General features: G+C 38.8%; 1 protein-coding gene across 1 annotated transcript in view; it reads left to right on the forward strand.

Annotated features, from left to right (window-relative positions):
• afg1lb (AFG1 like ATPase b) overlaps window positions 1–22,230 on the forward strand; it is a 134,296-nt gene that overhangs the window by 30,615 nt on the left and 81,451 nt on the right. The window contains exons 2-6 of the mRNA XM_072277609.1: window positions 524–750; window positions 7,782–7,833; window positions 9,953–10,054; window positions 15,118–15,248; window positions 20,959–21,058. Of these exons, the coding sequence (XP_072133710.1) occupies window positions 524–750; window positions 7,782–7,833; window positions 9,953–10,054; window positions 15,118–15,248; window positions 20,959–21,058 (612 nt within the window). The remainder of the gene's footprint in view (window positions 1–523; window positions 751–7,781; window positions 7,834–9,952; window positions 10,055–15,117; window positions 15,249–20,958; window positions 21,059–22,230) is intronic.

Here is a 22,230-nt window from a genome sequence, read left to right on the forward strand (position 1 = left end):
CTCAGTGTGTGTGACAAGAATAAACCAATTTGCCAATTTATGATCTAATGGGAGTCTGAGGAGGAACCTTTCACTCACTGCTGCCACTATTCTTTGTCTCTAAGTTTCAGACACAATTGTTAGTAACATTTGGAAAAATATAATGAGAATGTGTCAGTTTTTCAAGTATCTTTTTTAAAAATAAATTGACGATTGTGCCTTATTAGCAGCCAAACCGCAAAATAAATTTGCGAGTGTGCCCAGGTGTCCTTTTCAATTACGAGTTTTTCATACTGTTACAGGCCAGGATCATAGTTTGTAAGCTTGAAAGACTAAATCACTAAATAATTATACAGGTTAAATAAATTGGAATGAGTTGTACTGAAAGGGCATCTGCTTATTCTGCTGGAGAGTCAGGATATGAAAGACATGAAAAACCAGCTTATCCTCAGTTTTAAAAGTACAGAATACAATCTTACACTTAACTATAGTTGTCAGAAAATTGAAGATTCAAGTAATCAGTTTCATTTTTGCTTGCTTCCAGGTTATTCTCTGCCAACAACAAACAGTGCTGCTACTGAGGTGGAAATTATTCAGAAAGTTTCTGGGTTTGCACCAAGTGTTGAAGGACCTCTGCAGCACTACGACGTGTTGGTCAGGCAAGGAAGTATAAAACACGACGAACATCAGAGAAGGGTCGTGCAGTGTTTACAGAAGCTTCATGAATTGCTTAAGGGATACAATACCGGTCAGAAGAATTTCTTTTCACAGGTAAGGTCACAAGTTGAGAGGGGAGGCTTCAGTAACATAGCAATTAGTGCGATGCTATTGCAGCACAGGGCGCCGGAGTTTGGAGTTCAGTGCTGGCGGTGTCTGTAAGGAGTCCCCGTGGAATGCGTGCGTTTCTCCCCAGGTGCTCCAGTTTCCTCCCACAGCCCGAAGGTGCAGCAGATAGGTTAATCGGTCATTGCAAATTGTCCCGTAATCAGGTTAGGTTGAATTGGGATTGCTGGGGTGGCATGGCTCGGAGGACTGGAAGGAGCTACTCCGCGCTGTATTGCCAAATAAATAAATAAGGCGAGCAGGTCAGACAGCTCTCAGAGGCTGCAAAGACTGGAGAGGTGTAAATTCCAGTATAGATTGCACTCGTATATTGCTTCCGACCCACAAAGTTGACTTCTCTCTGTGAATCATCCGTATCTAACCATTCCCTTCGTATTAATGTGTTTATCTAAAAGTCTCCTATACTTCCCCAAGCTGCCTGTTACCCCTGCTGATGCTGACAGGAAGGTGACAGTAACTCAAATAATCGCGCGTTACAACAGTGGTGTGCAGAAGAGCAGCTCTTGAACGCACAGCATGTTGAACCTTGAAGTGGATGGGCTACAGCAACAGAAGACCACGAACATACACTCAGCGGTCACTTTATTAGGTATGGGGGGCTCATAATAAAGTGGCCACTGAATGAATAATGCTTTTTACAGAGTAAGTTCATTCCACAGTTCTTCACAATAATTATCAAATAAAATTTGACAATGCTTGACTTAGTGCAGGTTTTATTGAGGAGAGGCATGTTAAAACATTGAGGGACTGGCGATTTGTTCTGTATGAATAGATGGTGTGACGAGAATACACATAGATTAAGATGTAGCTGTCCTGTGCTGGCACCGGGGGTATCAGCAGTTGGTCTGCCACCTCTCTTCAGGAGAGGGAGAGATATGGTTTGGAGATGTGTAATGAAGGGGAAGGAGAGCTGTCTAGAGCGGCTCCCCCTTTGAACCCTGGACTGTTTGAAGTGATGGACAAGCGATACCCCAGCAGGGGAATAAAAAGGGACAAGTTCGCTAAGGCAGGACACACGACACCACGAGGTAACGAGACCCTGGAAGCGGTGCCCCCCTGCAAGTCGGCGGGAGTCGTTTTGGAAGGCTGGTTGCGGAACCAAGCCATAGACGCACAGGGTGGAAAGGTACGATCAGCAGGAACCCGGTGTGTGTCCACCCTTGCTTGGGTGCCAAGTTCACTGCAGAGGATCGACCGCATCTGGAGGAGGGGTCACAGTCGGTGACCTCAGGTGACATCACAAAGGACTCGCCCGAAAGCTGCTTGTGAGCAATATCGCAGGTCTGTGTGTGGAAGCCGTTTTGAATGATCATTCGTTCTTGTTCTCTCTCTCCTTCCTCCCACATTGTCCATCGCCATGGCAACGATTACTGCAAACTGAACTAAATTGGACTGAACTTTGCATCACTTTGAAATTGGTCATTTACCCCTAGACAACGATAGAGCTTGATTGATCCTGTTATCTTAATTCTGTGCACATGTGTGTTTATCATTGCTGAACTGTTGCATTTATTATCCTTTCGATTACTGTGTTGCTTGTTTCTTTAATAAAACTTTCTTAGTTCTAGTAATCCAGACTCCAACTACGTGATCCATTTCTGCTGGTTTGGCAACCCAGTTACGGGGTACGTAACAATGGGAATTACATATCATGGTGCATTTTAATTTAATATCTTTGTAGTTTACTGAGAGTAAGATGCTCTGCATTGAACCACAATTTACAATGAGCAATTAACCTACTGGGCTTGACTGTGGGAGGAAACCCAAGGACCCAGAGAAAACTCATGCATTCCACAGGGCGGAACATTACAAACTCCTTGCATAGGATGGCTGAGATGGAACTCCAGACTTTGATGCCCCAAGCTGTAATAGAGTTGCGCTAACCGATACACTCCATGGCACTCACTATATCTAGATCCCTCATGACTTCATACTTCGCAATTAAACTTCTAACATCTCCTCCCACCCCACCTCCCACTTCCCCTATGGTATAAACAATTCTTTTTTATCCAACTTGCCTCATGGCTACAGCTTCTCTCCTGTCAACATCTTTATAAATCTCCTTGGCTTTCACATATTTCATGCTAATGATGACCAGACCTTAAGCTGTGGTCCAATTTGTGTTGTTCACAGTTTCAGCACAATCTTCCTGCTCTTATACTTGTTGAGATACAGAATATGCAAACACAATCCATGTGCTTTTTTTAAGCCACCTTGTTGGTATGTCCTGCTGCCATTAAGATTCCAAGCAAGCACTCTGAAGGCTGTCTGCTGATTGAAATCACTCAATATCCTAGAGAAAATTTTGTATTCTAGAAGAGAATTTTTGCTTTAAATCTCAGTTGAATTATATCTTCTATTTTTCTACATAACTTATTTTGCATCCTCCTGTGGGCTAAAGATTTCCTACTCACTGCTAATTGCATCACCAATTTTCGTATTATCCATAAACTTTCTCATGTACTTGTATTCAGTTGTAATGAATAGTATAGAGAAAATAAGTATCTAAGTGAACAGTCCCGTGAAGAAAGATTTGTAGCAGCCTTCCAGTCATAACAAGAACCAACCTTTTCCTCCTTTACAGGGTGATTATGCAAGACAAGCTTTTCACTGTATCTTGTACAGATTACAATAATAAGTCAATACCAATATTAAGAGTTGGCCGGTGTGCAGGACTAGCTCGATTGCTGTTGTATAGTCACTATCGACTCAGTAGGCTATATTGTCTCCTTACACGCTGCTACCACTCTGATTTGTGCCACAGGGCCAGCTTTGGAAACATTTTCCCACTTTCTCTTGGATCTCATGGATTTTATTTTTTTGACCAACTTGTCATTTGAGACATCATCAAAATCCTGGAGGTCCACATAACATACAGTAAACTCACTTGCCCAGAGCAACTGTTACTCCTTCAAGAAATATTGTCAGGTTATTCAGGCATAGCCTTTTGTTATCTCTTATTTTTAAAATTAAGGTTTATATTGTCTCTTAAACTGAAATCCAGTGAATTTCAATGAACAGGTCTCTAGTTGCTTGGCTTATCCCTTCTTTCCTTAAGAAAAAAAGGGTAGGATAGTAAACCATACTGACTTTGGTCTGTCATGTGCCTTCAAGCACCCCAAAACCTCATTCTTAATAATGGGCTCTTAACATCTTTCCAACCACTAAAGCAAGATAACTAGCCTATAATTTTCTGTCTTCCATCTTCCTCAAATTTCTGGCAAGCTGCTAGTGTCTTCCAAAGTGAAGATTGATGTAAAATACTTACTAAGTTTGTCCACCATTTATTTGTCCCCATTACTCCCTCTCCAGCGTTATTTTCTGGCAGTCCAAAATCCACTCTTACCTCCCTTTTACTCTGGAAAAAACTTTTGGTATCTTCTTTTATATTACAGTATTGCTAACTTACATTCGTATTTCATCTTCTCTCTCCTTATGGCTTTTTTAGTTGCCTTCTGTAGGTTTTTAAAAGCTTCCCAGTCCTCTAAATTCCCACTAATTTTTGCTGTGTTATAAGTCCTCTCTTTTGCTTTTATGCTGTCTTTGACTTCCCTTGTCAGCCATGATTGCCTCATCCTCCCTTTGGAATATTTCTTCATCTTTGGGATGGATCGGATTGAATTGACTTTATTTCTTACATCCTTCCAATACATGAGGCGTAAAATTCTTTACGTTACGTTTGTGTCTATATGTGCAATGTGCAATCATAGTAATTTATAATAAATAGAACAGTCAGTGTAATATAGAGTACATTCATCCTGCACCTTCTGAATTGCCCCCAGAAACTCCAGCTATTGAGGTTCACATGTCATCTCTGCTGGTGTCCCTTTCCAATTAACTTTGGCTAGCTCCTCTCTTATACCTCTGTAATTCCCTTTATTCTTCTGTAATACTGATACGTCTGACTTTATCTTCCCCTCTAAAACTGCAGGATGAATTCTATTGTATAATGATCACTGCCTCCTAAGTGTTCCTTTATCTTATACTCCCTAATCAAATCTGATTTATTACACGACACCCAGTCTAGAATTATCTTTCCCCTAATAGGCTCAACCACAAGTTGCTCTAAAAAACATCTCGTAAATATTCCAAAAAATTCCTTCTCTTGGAATGCAGCACCAATCTGATTTTCCAAATCTACCTGCATATTGAAATACCCTATCACTCTCATAACAGTGGCCTTTTTACGTGCCTTTTCTATCTCCCATTGTAACTTATATCCCACATCCTGTCTATTCTTCAGAGGCCTGTATATAACTCCCATAAGGGTCTTTTTACCATTTTAGTTTCTTAACTCTACCCACAAAGATTCTACAGCTTCCAAGATCATCTACCTTACTCCGTAAATTGCACGCATTCCCTTACCCTCTCTTGACAGTTACCCAGGTACCTGCCTCCTGCAACTTAGGGGTGACTACCTCCCTGTAGATCTTATCTATCACCTCCTCAGTTTCCTGTATGAGCCAAAGGTTATCAAGCTGCAGCTCTAGTTCCTTAATGCAGTCTCTGAGGAGTTGCAGCTTGATGTACTCCATGCAGATGTAGTTATCATGGAGACTGGATGTCTCCCAGAGTTCCCACATCTCACACAAAGAGCATATCACTAGCTCTGGTCCCATTCTAACTATGTACTAATAGACCAAGAATGCAGGGGAAAAAATTACCAGGAACTTACTTAGAACCTCCACTTGTGTTTGCCCAAGTCTGTTCTTGCCGAAGCCTATTGAGCCAAAGACTCTAACCTGCTACTCTAACACTGGTTTAAGAGATATTTAGATTCATTTCATAATTTAATTTTTTTTCTACATGATTAATTTGGAATATGGGATACTGTGATCATATTACTGTGATTTAAATGTAATGTAATCGTATTACTTGTATCCTTATGAATTTTGTATTTGTATTTATGCAATTAATATATTAATAAAAATATTGAAAGAGAAGAGAAATTTAGACAGGTACTTAAATAGGGAAGGCAAAGAAGGAAATGGACCCGGTGTGGCCAAATGGGATTAGTGCAGATGGGTTAAAAAGTTCATCATGATGTAGTGGGCCAAAGGGCCTGGTTCTCTTCTATACGAATCTATGACTCGAATAAATTGATAAAAATCACAAAATAGTTTGGTTCAGTATTTCACACTTGATGCTGATGGTGCAGTTACAACAAAAGTGCCCCTTTTTTGTAAGGACAGTTGCAAAATATGCATTAAGAATCTTACCAATATCCTCCAGTGACATATCCAGCCCTAATAGGTTCTTTCATGGATATTCTGTTGTTGTTTATTTACTTAAAAAGTCTTTGGATTTCCTTTGAGTTTACTCAAAAACATTTTTTTTTTCAGTTCTTGTCTTTGATTTCTTAATTCCTCTGAAGAATCTTCCTCTTACAGAAAAAACCTTATGGTACAACTGGGTATTAATAATCTTTTGTGATCCTTGGAATAAATATTGTATGTAATTGGTTCTTTTTCTGCTCTAACTTTTACTTCCTTGCTGACGTACCTTAAGTCGTTCTATATCAGTATTGAGCTTATTTGTTGAGAGTTATTTCATGAAAAACATTTCCTCTGAGTAGATTTCTTCCATTTTTAAAAAAATAGTCCATTTTATCTTTGTACTGCTCAGTTATCAAAGATAAAGTTCTGTGATCGGTAGCATGGGAGACTTGCAGGCAGACTGCAGGGAGAATTTTTTCGTTAATTCTAAATCCTTGGTGTCGATGTTTTCTGGTGTTTACCATTCGGGCAATGAAGATAGAATGTGTGTTGTTTGTAAAGTTTGTTGTTGTTTCCCTCTATACTGTAATTGTATAATCAAATGTTATACTTAGTACTTCCTCACAGGCGCATGTCTCGTTAACTAGCATGATTCTGCATCATTCAATTAAAATTAAAATCTCTTTTGTCGTGTGAACTTATTTCTTTGAATGCTGTTCAGTTCACCGTGTTGGCTGTTTCTAGATCATACAGTCATCAGGATATGTTGTCATACAAAAGGTAATCTCTGTGTACAGTACTGTGCAAAAATATTAGGCACATACAGTACATATAGCTTGGATACCTAAAACTTTTGAACTGTACTGTATTTGTCAACATGGAGTAGAGAGTAAGTTTGTAAATTTGGCAGGATCAAAGGATGTTGGGGATGGCGAGGGTGGAGCACCACAGGAGGGGTTTGGGACAGGTGGAAGTCAAGAATGGGCGGGGGGATAGTGTGGGTGCAGACACACCTAGCCCTGAGACACCAGACATGTCCATTGGATTCCAAACAATGGGTTTATTAATCATTATAAAATGTCTCTCTTGTGCTTCCCGCCCCCTCCCTTTTCCCAACCATGATTCTCTTCTCCCTGCCCCCTTCCCACAATACAGACCCATATCAGAATCAGGTTTATCATTACTCACATATGTCATGACTTTTTGTTTGTGGCAGCAATACAGTGTAATACATAAATTTACTGCAGTGCTGTGAAAAAGACTTAAGCAGCCTAGCTACATATACAGTATATGTGTTTAATTCTTTAACCCAGTACTAGATTATGAATTGTCTGAATACATTTAAACCCAGAACTGTTGCCTGAGCATATTCCCCTAGACTTCTGCTGCATGGAGAGATTAAAGGAATGATCCAGATGATGCACCCCTCCATCTATCTGCCTCATTATACTTTTCGTTCCAACCCCCCCTCCCCCCCAAGAAATGTCTCAGGATCTAGTTTTAGGGTTGGTATATCTACTGTGGTAACACAGTTTTGTTTTGGTCGTGCTCACTGTGTAATCATTTGTGGTCCTCTTGGTGTGTATAACCATCTCTGGCAGATATCTGCTGTGCTCAACTGATGAAAATTCCAGCTGAGCAGTATTTTAAAAAATAATTTCCAAAGACATAGATCTGCAGATTTCACTTAGCTATATGAAACAATAATTTGAAACATTCTGTTCTTTGTATTTCTGTTTGCAGTTTTTTGAAAGATCTAAACCTCCCAAAGGCCTTTATGTGTATGGGGATGTTGGTAAGTGTAAATCATAATTACTTTGTTCCCAGTCATGCTAATTAGCTGCTTTGTATTTAACAGAATATAGGACAGTCCAGCACAGAAACAGGTCCTTCATCCCACAATGTCTGTGTCGATTACGAGACCAATTTAAACTGCGCATCTGCCTGCAGTCTGTATACCTAAACTCCTCGCCTGTTCATGTGTCTATACCAACACCTCTTAAATGTTGCTACTGTGTCTATTTCCACCGCTGCCCCTGGCAGTGCATTCCAGGCACCTACTGGAGCACCTGGAGGAAACCACACACTCACGGGAAGGACCTACAAACTTCTTACAGTCAGTGTCAGACTTGCACTCCAGACTCCAACATCCCAAATTATAAATAACATCACTAACCGCTACACTACCATGGCTCCCATATACATTATTCCTTAGACATTTCTAGCATTATAATGCATTAGCTAATCTTCCATTAAACATGACCAGGTAAATTGAAATAAGAGGCTGGATCTGTTTGCACAGCCATACATTACTTAGCACCTTAACAGCTAAGGAAAGAGAGAGAAGGAAATGATAGTATATATTACAGAGCATTGACAGCCGGAATGTAAGAGACTGAGGCACAGTCATGAGAATATGCCTCCAGTTATAACTGGAACTGAGAAGAATGATTAATAGATGAAAACAGAAGGATCTTGCTCTGAATGCATATTTTGTGCATTTTAAGAATGAAAATTAATGACACCCAATAGAAATAAATGGATGTGATCTAATAGCAGGTTAGAGAGGCAGGGTTGGAATTGTGGAAACATTGCCTTGTGATGGGAGGAAGCTGCTGAAGATGGTTGGGCACAAGAGGAACCCTGGTACTACTGCCCAGAGGTTGAGCTGATTGGCCTCCGACAGCCACGCAGCCATCTTCCTTCACACAAAGTATGCCAGCACTACTGGAATGTTTTCACTTTGCCCATCGAATTAGATTTTACCAGGGTGCCTACATACCGCATTCAGTCACGTGCTGCCTTGGCTAAAGGGACAGCTAGTTCTGAAGCATAGGCAGACAGTACCGCAGGAAATTGTCCATGTTACGTATAGTGCTTTCAGCTGTTTATTGATATCAAGTAGAGTGAAATGAATTGGTTGGCAGTTGTTTTCTGTAATGGTGGAGATCATCCATTTGGCACTTCTAGATGAACATGGTTGGGCATACTTATCATTGCATTTATTGTTGGGCTCTTCCATCTTTGTATCCTCATCTTGTTATCTGCATACATTAAGATCATGGAATAAATCAGGGTATAATAAGCATACATAATATACATGGACTATATGAATTATAATAACTTATTTGACACATTATTTGCCTTAGGCGAATGAAATCTGCCTTCTTTATCTGAATCTAAACCCACCAATTTAGTTGGCTTTTAGCTGTTCCCTGAAATGTCCAAGTAATGTTTAGGAAAAGAGGATCACTGTCAGCCTTGGTAACAATCTGTACATCCTGTAAATAGAATGCTGGAAAACATATCTTACAATTATAAGTGATATCTGTGTTTTACTTAAGAAGGTTGTAATTTGAAATGTTCTCCCCAGATAGCTGTGGACAGTCAGTGGCTTTGTGCACTCAAGGCTGAAATTTAGTGACTATTGGACACTTTGGGGATCAGACAGAAAGTGGATAAAATGCATTTCATCTTACTGAATGGTGCAACAGGTTCGAGTGGCCATATGAACTATTCTTGCCACTATTTTGTCGTTATATAGTTACAATGCATTTCGCCATGGTGAGATTTGAACTCGTCTGTAGATTATCATTCGGAGAAGATTGCTAATCTAGTAACATAAATGTTTCACACATGAGGTTTAAGATCTGCTGAGTTTCCAGAGTAACTTCTTCCATGGTTATGCTTTTTGTGTTGCCAAATTAAACTATCGTGGTCTTCATTGACTCTTATTCCACCCCCCCCACCCTGTTGTCCACGTCCTTGTCAAATGTTCCATGTGTGTTGGCTATAAACATTGTATTTCATCTGAAAGTAAAATGTTACATAAACTACTGCTTTGCTTTTAAGGAGGGAGAACAATTAATTTTTAGCCTTTATGTGACACAAAATTTCATCTTTGATTTTCACAGGTTCTGGGAAAACAATGTTGATGGACCTGTTTTATTCTCATTCAACAGTTAAAAGGAAGAATCGAGTACATTTTCATGGTTTCATGCTGGATGTCCATAGAAGTAAGATATTTTCAAATAAGGCACCAGAAATGGCGATTATCTGCATAAATACAGCAGTGATGTTTAAGTATGTTGTATCTCTGATTCTCTGCAACAGAGTGGAAGTGTGTGTGACTTCACACCCATTATTCCTTAACATTTATAATTTCAATTATACTGCTATTAGGCAGGATTCTCAAAACGAAGTAAAATAACAGAATAGCCAGAGCCAAAACTTCCAATAAGCTGTTTTCAGGGCAAGGTTGGTGGATTGGAAAGTACGTTGGCTCAGAAAGTTAGGTCCTTTGAAACTGTGTCAGAAAATGGATGAGGTACACACTACCTCAATGAATGTTGGAAATGATCAAAACAAAGAAGCATAATTGCTTGGAAAATGTATGATTTTTTCCTTTTTGATGGTATATACATTGTATTAAACTGGAACACTGTAATATCATTATCTGGGTTTGTATTTAGTCCAGGTTGGTGTTGGGTAAGTGTTGTCTTGTCTGAAAACCTGGTACAATGAATGTGGACAGTTTCAGCCAATTCCTTAGTAAGTGTCAGGACCTGTTCGAAAACAGTTCTTAAATTTGTGTAACTTTCCAGTTGTACTTGGGCTAATGACACTGCAAGAGGTTGAAATGTTGCCCTTCAGTCTTTTTGTGATGCAACAGAGGGAACCATTTGACTAATGAATGTTGTCGATGCTGAGTTCCTGGAGTGGTTGTGCATATTTTAAACATTGAGTTCATTAGGATCGTTGATCTTGCAACATTCACTAAATGGCTGAATTGCCATGAACTTTCTATTTTCAGAGTTGTAATTCCACCCCCCCCCCCATCCATCCTATTAACCCCATATGAGAGTTCCTCGTCTTGGTTTTGATGTTTGACCAAGATCATGTCCATTACTTTATAAAAGAAGGAAATTAACATTGACAGTGTTCAGTGGCATGTACTTGAGGACCATCTAGATAGATAGATATACTTTATTGATCCCGAGGGAAATTGGGTTTCGTTACAGCCGCACCAACCAAGAACAGAGCATAAATATAGCAATACAAAACCACAAACAATCAAACAACAAAATGCAAACTATGTCAGATGGAAAATAAGTCCAGGACCAGTCTATTGGCTCAGGGTGTCTGATCCTCCACGGGAGGAGCTGCACGTTTGATGGCCACAGGCAGGAACAACCGCCTGTACCGCCCAGTGTTGTATCTCGGTGGAATATGGCCGAAGTCCAACAGTAAAAAAGTTCAATATCCGGTCTACAAACACGTTCCTCGATCGTAATATGACCCAGATTGCACCATCTGTTGTTAACCAGAACAGTAAGCACCCAACTCTTTTACGCTTACCGCTCTCAGTGCACTTCCGGTCAGCCTGAACGGTCTGGAAGCCGCCCATGGAAAAGTTTTGATCGGGTATGTCCTCGTGCAGCCCCGTTCCAGTGAAACACATAACACTGCACTCCCGAAACGTTCTCTGACGCCTGGCTAGCGCCGTGAACTCATCCATTTTATTACCCACCGAACTCCTCTTCTCCATAAGTCTCTGTTGTCTTGAGGATCTTAAAAGGAATTGTATGGTTCTTGCATTGTAATTAACAAATATAAAGAGGCTGTTTTATTCAGCTGGTGGTTATTTGCAACTTGAGAAAATAATAGGTCATCGGTTTCCTGTATTCCTTTATCTCATTTACCTTTATCCTCCTATCTGTAGGGGACTTCAGTATTCACAGTCTTAGCTTATCTTGAACATGAATGCCTTTTCATTCCAATACAAAGTGAGAGAGAAGCCAAAGATTGATCACTGGGACACCTGATATCCTGCTCCACTACTGAATTTGGAACTGAATATGGATGGTGAAGACATTCATTTCTAATCTTTTTGTAATTGTTTGGTATTTTCTTAGATTTGCACATAGGTTAAAAGCTGTTGATAGCCATCAGGCTATTCTGGGAGCAAGGCCTTAACATACAAACCTGAGACTCCCACTGCTTTGAGTCCCCTCTTGTTTTGCAGGACATCTTTGGTGTGAAGGGCAAGCTTATCCAGCTCTCTGCCTCTGGGTAAATTAGGCCCAGAACAAATTGCCAATTATTCATGCCAGCCTCTAATCCTGGAAATGAACTCTACAATGCTCCAAGAGTGTAGCAAAGCATTTCCACTGGTTCCCAGATGGTGGTGGCACCATCGTGTGGTAGAAGTTTTATTGCTTTTTTCTTCACACGAAAAATCCTGCACAACTTTTGTCTAGTGCCCATTCTCTACTGCAGCTAGTCACATTGCTTTAAAAACTGATGGTGGTTTTCCATTTTCATCCATCATGTTCACCTGGTCAAGTCCCACCAGCTTACTTCATCAATTATAACACTAAGGAAAAAAAATCTCATTTTAATTACTTTTTGGGTTTGTTTTAACTGTTTATTTAATAATACACATGTCATAATTAAACCTTTTAATTTTGGTTCTTTGTGCTTTTTTGCTTGGCTTTTTTAATTAAGCTAACACACAGTCAACCTGTTATTGTCATTATTAGATCCCCTCTTCATTTGTCCCTCAGTACCTTTGCTTTCAGCTCTTTCCCCATCTTTCCTTGTCTCCTGCTCAGTTAATTCATTAATTTGCATAATGATTATTCTCTTGGGCAGAAGGCACAATCTTGTTTTATTAATTACATCCTCACAGTCATGCTATCACTGTTCTTTTTAAGTTGCTGACATGTCTAATCTGATTTTATTACTTTGCTTCCCCAAGTCTGCACTGTGAAGCCATTGACAATATTTACTTATTTTCGAGAAATCCGCTGTTTTACTTTACTTGTTGGATTCGTATTTAATTGATTTAGTTTTGAATTGGAGTCCTTTTGATCTCTGTGGTTCTTTGCTTTTCCTTAGATGCTACTCTCTTTCTAATGTAGACTTTTTCTAATAAGTAAGAGTCTTTACTCAACTTCTACCTTGGGTCTTTCTCAAACTTCCCTGGGAGGTACTCATAGTTGATTATCCATACTCTACTGCAATCCTCTAAGTTAGCATTCATTAAAAATAATATATAATTTGTTTCCACCATCCTTTCAATTTGTATGTTTCAAACCACAACAATTTACTGAATCTTTTCCTCCCCCCAACCCTCATATACCCTTTGACCTGATATCTCAAATATTTATTCTCTGGCTAGAGCCATTCCAGCTGGTTGAAATAGTTACTCACTTTTTTCTTACCAAATGAAATATAAAACACAAATCATTGGTTAACAAAAACAGAAGACGTCTCAGAGGTAAGATTTATCGTTTTGAGTAGCTACAATGAAAATGAAACATCTGGAATCTTCCGAGCTGCTAAGGTGTGTCAAAAGTATTTTCAAGATGCTATGGGATCTCAGGGCTTGTAAGGGATGTTGGGCACTCACTTATCCTCGGAGTTGAAGATGGAGGGTTCCAAAAAGGGAAGAGTCAGAGGTAAACCATGTAACTGTGAAAGCAGGGTGGAATTTGGCAGCAAGTGTATGAAATTTTCCAGTTCAGTATGAGTGCAGGAAGCAGCACCTATAATGCCATCAATGTTCTGGAAAGTGGGGTAAGGGAGTGAGACCAAGTAGGCCTGCAACAGAAAGCGTATCTGCCAGAACATGAGTATGTGAGTTCCCATAGCGACACCATTGATCTGATAGAAATAAGCTCAGTGGGGCAAGAGCAGGCTTAAGCAATGGGTGGACTCAGTCGATCCTGCTTGTGGTTACTGGGCAGGCGGCAGAAACGGGTCATGAGAAGTTGTGAGTGATAAGGCAAGAAACTGTTAGTGAAGATCTCAAGGGAAGTACAGTTCACAGCTCTATGGGAGACAAAGGCCTGATGCTGTATGGTGAACCTGTGGTCTAGAGGGGGGTATGAGGAGGTGTCTGAAAGCTGATATTTAACCGCTTGAGAGGTAGGAGTTAATTCACCAAACCACAACAGTGGTTCCTTTGTTGGTGAGCTATGAGATCATTTTTATTAAATTGTATCGATAATTTTTATTAAATTCAGACACGTTTCACAATCTGGGCATTGAACACAAACAGTCTTTGAATAGTTACTTGAACAGTTGCAATCTTTGTGGTAAAGATATTCTCACAAGGTATTAGTTAGGGAGTTGGTACAAGGCATAGTGTTCCCATTCTTTTGAAGCCCTTGTTTTCCCCTGGTGCTAGGCTTGGGAGGTGCTGTTGGAGTAGCCTGAGCCTGTACTTTTGTAGATGGTACATTGAACAAATTAACATTTAAGGTGATGGTTGGGTTGTAGTCAAGCAGGCTCCTGTTGGGTCTTGGATGGTATTGAGCTTTTTGGGTGGTTTTTAGAGATGTGCTCATGCAGCCAGATGAAGAGCAAAACACCACAGTTCTGTCGTGTGCCTTCAATATGGTAGAAAGGCCTTGAGGTGTCAGGCAAGTAATTAGCTAGAGGAAATCCAGTCTGTGAATTGCATTTGCAACCATTGTATGAATGTGGTTGATGCAGCTGAGCTTATTGTCAGTGGTATTGTGATTATATTGATGAAACCAGCAGGTAAGGTTCCACCAATACTTTATATAAATGAAGCACAACCTCAATACTTTTGAATTTGATTCCTCTTGCAATTAACAGTTGCATTGTTAACCTTCTGAATCACTTGCCACGTGCATACTAGCCCAAATCCTCTGTACTTTGGATTTCTGCCATCACTTACCACTTAGTAGTTTTTTTTCAACTTTTCAAGCCAAAATGGACAATTTAGCATTTGCCAGATATTTGTGAAAACCGTATAAGGCACAGGTAATCAAAAACAACAGTTTCTATTAATATTGTCATTGAGTTGTGCCCTTTCATTTTTGCTGAGAATTGTGCTTGTCATGTTCTCTTGGCACATTGAAATAAAGTGGAAAAAGTCTTCGAACATTTGTGTTATTACATGGGAGAATAGCTGCTCATTAAAATCAAGTGCGTGCCAGCAAACAACATAATTGTTTTTATCTGGGGCAGGCACTTCTGTTTCATATATTTAAAATTAATTGTAGAAATATGAATATCTAATTGTTTTCAAACTCACTCACAACAGGAATTCATCGGTTAAAGCAGACCTTACCCAAAAGGAAGCCTGGCTTAATGGCAAAATCGTATGATCCGATAGCACCTATTGCCACAGAAATCAGCAATGAGACCTGCCTGTTGTGTTTTGATGAGTTTCAGGTAAATGGTGTTTCTTTTTGTGAGACTTGATTAATTCATTCATTGGTTTATTATTGTCACTTATACCAGGATACAGCAAAAAACTTTGTTTTGCATGCCATCTATATAACAATCCAAAACCTAAGTACATCAAAGTAGTACAAAGGGAAGAGCAATCGAAGAATGCAGAAAATAGTGTTACAGTTACAGAGAAAATGCAGTGCAGCAAGACAAATGAGGTGCAAGGGCCAAAAGGAGGTCCTAGATTGAGAGGTTAAGAGTTCATCTTTATTGTGATTTATTATTAAAGAAGAGGGTGCATTAAGTTACATGAGAGGGTGACATTTTTGTGTGTGTTTGTGTTAATGCATGCAGCAAGTGACTTGGTAAGCAAAAGTCAAGTTTGTGCTCTGAAAATTCCTCAGCACTGAACAGATTCAATACATTGATTTATGTTTGTGGGTACTTTTACATGTTAGGTTTTGTTAGTACTTACTAATAGCAGATCTGCAAACTTGTCTGTCAAGGGAATATGAAATCACTAGAGAAGCAGAGCATTAAACGTGCAGAGATTCATCTTGGCTCTCTCACTACACCTACGCAGAGACCACTGTCAGCAAGTCTTGTGAGGCTGAGGAGGAGGGAGACCAGTATCAAATGAGAGCAGCTCCACTGAAAGTTGTCAATAAATTCACCAGTTAGTACCCTTGAAAGAGGATTACCAAAGTCATCTGTAATGCAGTCAGCACAGCTTATCCCAGTGACATTCTGCAGTGGGAAACTGTGTGACATCGTTACGTCTCAGTTAAAGCTTTGACTGAACTGCCCGATCTGCTGGAAGCAGATCTGCAGCTAGGATGCTGCAAGCACTGGCACTTCCACGCTTTCAAATAAATATTTCTCTGCTTGCATGCTTCAATCTTTTTGCATGTGAAAGACTTGTTCCCGTGGTGAAATGTGTCCATTTTTTAAATTTGGGAAGCTCAGGTATTCTTTTTACGCTTTTGACTTGTGTTCTGAGAAAGATGCATACTTTTGACTTTCTTGCTTAGTGAATTATGTAAAGCTGCTTCAAATTTATTTGTCTTAACCACCACTGTACTGTGGAGAATAATGTCCTAGTTTGATATCAAGTATTAAAATACAGATTCAGGTTGAGGAAAATGCCATATTTATTGATTGAAATTGATTTTAACTTTCATAACTATAGGAAGGATGTGGAAGCATTGGAAAGGGTACAGAGGAGATTTACCAGGATGCTGCCTGATTTAGACAGTATGGATTATGATCAGAGATTAAGAGAGCTAGGGCTTTACTCTTTGGAGAGAAGGAGGATGAGAGGAGACATGATAGAGGTGTACAAGATCTTAAGAGGAATAGATAGAGTGGACAGCCAGCGCCTCTTCCCCAGGGCATCACTGCTCAATACAAGAGGACATGGATTTAAGGTAACGGGTGTGAAGTTCAAGGGGGATATTAGAGGAAGGTTTTTTACTCAGAGAGTGGTTGGTGCATGGAATGCACTGCCTGAGTCAGTGGTGGAGGCAGATACACTAGTGAAGTTTAAGAGACTACCAGACAGGTATATGGAGGAATTTAAGGTGGGGGGGTTATATGGGAGGCAGGGTTTGAGGGTCAGCACAACATTGTGGGCCGAAGGGCCTCTAATATGCTGTACTATTCTATAACATTGAATGTCAGTTACGAGGCTGGATAATTTAAAAGGGAAGGAATTTTGGGTGAGTGGAATTGTTACCTAATTTAATGGAAAAGTACTTGCATGCTGAGATATTGTTTACCCATTATAATTATTTACTAATCACTTTTCCATTAATTACATTCGTATTAGCAGTTTTAGTGGAACAAAAGCATGCGTCAGAATTGTAAGACAAGTATAGAGTTGTGGAATAAATATCAATTTAATATACTGAAAACTAAGCAAAGGTATTTTATATCCATCTTCCAAGTCATAGATTGGTCTGAATCTGCACAAAAACAAAGCTTTTGTTTTGTGCTGCTACTAATTAATGAAAGCACTTATTAATGGATAGAAATTTATAAAGCACTTCGCCAATCAAGGATGACTGAGATTAAGGGACTTGCTTATGTAAATATTGTATTGGCTTTTTTCTCTTTTACTTAAGTGAATCATAATGAAACAACTGTAGGTCATAGAAATCTCTTTTTCTTAAATGCTAATGAATTTTCTCTCTTCCTATGAGCTGACTATCATTAACAGTAATTTGTATCCATCCTTCTCTGCTTGCTTGTAATGAATACTATGCAGCATTCGAGAATATCCTTTGGTTATTGTACTTTGCTTCTTTAGACTGTACAATTACTTCTCCCTTCTTAAGCTGTATATGATCAAAGGATCCACACACTGGAACAGGAATTTAGTGTGACTCCTGCCACAACAGCTACTGTATATATTATTCTAAGACCATTCAGTTCCGAATTTATTAGTACCCATATATTTGCAGATAGTAGTGATAATTTCAAAATGAAGCTTTTGGTAGTAAAATCTTAAATTATTAATGTGTGCCATGCAATAAGCCATTCTCTGTAGCAAGATGACGTTAATTTTATATAAGAAAAGTCATCAATCCATTTTGATTCCCCTCTCACTCCACCTCCCCTTCCCCATCAACTCCCCCCACCCCTTCCCTCCCCCTACCAACTCCCCCACCCCCGCTCACTGCCTCCCCCTCCCCTCCTGCCCCCTTCTCCCCATAACTCTACATCACCCTTTTACCTCCTGTCCTTAGTATTTTTCAAGCATCCAACATCTATGTCTTCCCGGTCTAATTTTGCTCGCAAACAGAAAAAAATGTCTAAGAACTGTTTTATAGGTTGCTTGCTTTCCTCAGCTTCACTTTCTTGCTAGGGTTTCCAATCAACTTTGATTGCACATCTTGAGCCACCTTCAGATCAGGATTAAGTATTAGATTGGCCTAGCCTTCATTTGGATATTAAGTTAAATGTTATTAAATTGTTTAAAAATCCCATTTGAACCACTTGCATAAGGGGCTGTCATAACGCTCAGATTTAAAATCTATATCAACTGTATGATTAACCCAAGTCTTGTCACTGATGTTGGAAAATATGATTAATTTTAGTTATAACCAAGTAACAGTACTGAAATGTTTGAAACAGCTTTCATTAGTCTGCTGTTTTAATGAGGGTATTAGTCTATTTGTTCCCAAATGTAATGCAGTACTTGCATCAAGACCGCTATAAATTTAACTTTCTTTCTTTCATCTATTTTTGATAAATTGCAGTTTGATGCCAGTTTGATTTCAGTGTTTATGTGAAGGAAGCTTAACTCCCTTATCGTTGGTTTGGGCAGCAAAATAAGATAATCATATCTCTATCTGAACACGCACCTATGACTTGAACACTGGGTAAAATATCATAGCCTCCACAGTTTTGATCCCTCTCCGTTACATTTATCTGATGACTCCATTAATTTGTCCTTGAAGAAAATTAATGTTGTAATCATTTGATTTCTAAATGAATATCCATAATTAAAGTTGGGTACAATGTGCTCCATTTTCATCCTGTCAAAAAAATTTGATACAATCTGGTCAGCATATACAAAGTGTATTGTACATCATCTGCTTATTTAATGAGGTTCTTTGTATAGAATAGTTGCTTGATGTATATTTTGCTGAAGACCTATTGAGCAAAACATTAAAATTATATTGGGAAGATGCAAGGATTACACAAATTTCATTCAAATCATCCAAATCTAAGGCCATTGTTACACTGAGGTGATATTACATAAAATGATTTGTTCGAGAGGTGCTTCTGCTTTGAAAACTGCATCAAATTTGTGAGGTGGAAATACCATGATTCCTTGTAGCCCTCGCGATAAACTGCCATGGAGCTGCAGATTGTTGTTTTAATGTTTGAACGTCGACATTCTGCTCACTTGTCAGTCTGAAGCTATTGGTAATATTTCTTCAGGCGTATCTGTGAAAGTAAGCAGCCATGTATTGAAGGATCTTTTAAGGGTGATTTTTTTAATGATATCTCAAAGTGAGTAGTAGTATTGCTGTAAACATGCTGCTCGATTCTTAATGTTCAATAGATTTGTTCCAGTTTGAATATTGAGAGTAATAACTGTAATTGGTGCACCAAATAACATCAGTGATTCTGGATTAAGAAAGTGAAAATCTACTCATCAGATATCAGTGTGGTAGGAAAATTACACAAGATAGTGACAGTGATAATGTTGGCAAATGAAAGTTTGAAGAAGTGCCCATGATTGTATTGCTTTTAGTATAAAGGTTGTGGTAAAGAAATAGTGTTTTTTGTAAACAAGAAGCCACAACTGCCACTTTCTTCTCAGCATTTTAACAGGTAGCTAATTTAATTTACATGCAGAAATAATTTGGCTCAGTATGTGTCAGATTGATGAAGATACCAAGTGCAACAGTTTTTTTTCCCATGAGACAGCATTATTGAACCAAGAAACATTACTAGCTCTGATGGAAATTGAGATATGAAACCTTGCATGCCAACAAAAATAATAGCATTTATTTCCCTACAGTGAACCAAGGGTCAGAATAGTGAAAAGGCAGTACTTGAGCAAAGAAAAGCTGTGAAAAAAAAACAACCATCAGATTGGCTGGGTTACAAATGGAACTGGTATACAAAGTCTGATTTGCTGCAGGGTGTTCTGGAAGAGGAAATGTAGGACAAGGTCAAAAGAGATCAGTGTTGGGAAAGGAAAGACAGTGTAGGAATTAGAATTAGCAACGGGGATAAGGTCTGGGAAATTAGCTGAATTACAGGGCTGATGAAGGATAAGAGAAGGCTGATTGATTCTGAGATAATTAAGAATAGCCAAGGATCTGGCATTAATGTAAATCTGATCTGTGTAACAGGAGAGAGTGTCATTGCTGATGGCAAGCAGTCAAGTCATCGAGAATCATGGTCCAGCAGCACAGAAGTTTAGAATCTTGTATATTTGTTTCTTTTTTCCTGTGTTTTGGATGATGTGCAAAGCAGTGAGAAGGTGGTGAATGTTTCTTTTAGCAGCAAGTCAATCAGGCTATACTTTGGAGCCAAAGAAAGCAACAGGAAACTAGAATGACATGTGTGGTCTCTCTTCTGCTCCAGCTTCTAATATAAACATTTTAAGGCGTATGGGGAGAGCAGGATTTGAAATTTAGATGTCACAGTAAAGTGTAAATTAGGTATGGAAAAGATTCGATTTTGGAAACTTTATGTGACAGGAAGAAACATATATAGCAAATGATTTCTCATAAACTACACAGTACTCACTTCTAATGGGGATGTAATAAATAATATTTACTGCTGTGAGTTATGTTAATTTTTAAATGTATACGAACACAGTGATTACCATCTAGAATACTGCCCTTGGTTCAATAATTCCATCCAGGAGCTCCATTTTCTCTGTGGTGGTATAAATCTTGACTGGGCATGTGTGATTTGTTTGGCCAATTGAAATGCATTTCTCCTTAACTATCCATAGCTTATTTTATCATGTTAATTTCTTCTCATTCTGCATATGTTTAATTTTGCTTTCATGACTAACACTGAGCCATTTAAACATAGCTAATGAGTGTAATGAAAAAATTCTTGGTTTGAAGCATTTTTAATTTACCTTGTGTATCTGTTCTTTGCTTCCATCTGACAGTGAGTTATTTCTGCGTAAATTAACCTGATCCACTCGATGACAGTTTTGTTTTCATGTTGTAAGGTCACAGATATTGCTGATGCCATGATACTGAAGCAGCTTTTTGAAAATCTGTTCAAAAACGGTGTTGTTGTTGTGGCCACATCCAACAGACCACCTGAAGGTAAGATTATTCTTTTCTCAAATACAATTTGAAACTTTCAGTAATGTGGGAGCATAGTGAAGCAAAAGTATTAGCAAAGTTTGATTAACACACACCCAACCATGTGATTACAAAGAACAAGGGAAAGGAGATAAAATAAAGCGCATTAGAAAGTTATATTTATGTCTACATGGAATTATTATAGAGGCTGAGATTCACTCTAGAAAAGAGCTGACTAAGCAACGATTGAAGACCCACTGTTAAGGTAACATATAGCGATCCAAATGAGCAGCCTTAACATAAGAAAGCCACTCATATATCCACTAGTGAACTTAGAACAAACTTGCTAGAAAATAGTTTGACTGAGGTATAGGTAAGTACTTGATAGAGCAAGGAATTGAAGTGTTTGCTGATGGAATTCAACAAAGATAATCAGAAGTAACATCAGAGCATAAATGCCATGGAAATGTAACATGCAGAATGGCATATATCTGGAATATGAACAATTTATCACCCTGTTGTATTATAATATTAAGTTATGGTGTTTGTCTGGGCGGTGGTAGGCTTGATGAAAGGCAAGGTACCACCTGAAAAATGACTGAGAGGGAACAGGAGAGAAAATATGCAAAGGTGTTATAGTCAGGAAATGCTTCAATAGGTTTAGTCGATTGCCCTTGTGGGGAATGTATTTCCCACAGATCCTCATAATGATGGTTATGGTCGGACTAGGATGGTAACCTAATGATGGATGTAACCTGGTTTTTGATTTATTCACAATCCGATCTCCTACCATTGCCAATTTAAATTCATAACTAGGACTACTCCTCCTACCTTCACATCATGAACATGTATTGGCTTTTCTGTTTGCCTTTTCAAATTCATATAGATTCCTACTTAGATGCACACCTATAGGATGGAGTAAAAAACTTAAAACAGGTTAATTTCCAAGTCAGGAATATTGTGCTTAAAAACCTGTAAAGATATTTCCTTCCAGATTTCAGCATCTACAGGCTTTTGTGTCTTCAAAATATCTTTTTCATTTGATCAGCAGCATTTTTGTGCTGTTAAAATCCACTAGACATATTAATGTAATGAATAGATCCTTCAAGATCTCAATCTAACCACACTTATGGGTTAACTTTAATAAAAATTTGATAATGTACCCCATTTTAAAGTCATAAATAAATTAACTT

The sequence above is a fragment of the Mobula birostris genome, chromosome 2, assembly GCF_030028105.1.
Source record: "Mobula birostris isolate sMobBir1 chromosome 2, sMobBir1.hap1, whole genome shotgun sequence".
Taxonomy (NCBI): Eukaryota; Metazoa; Chordata; class Chondrichthyes; order Myliobatiformes; family Myliobatidae; genus Mobula; species Mobula birostris.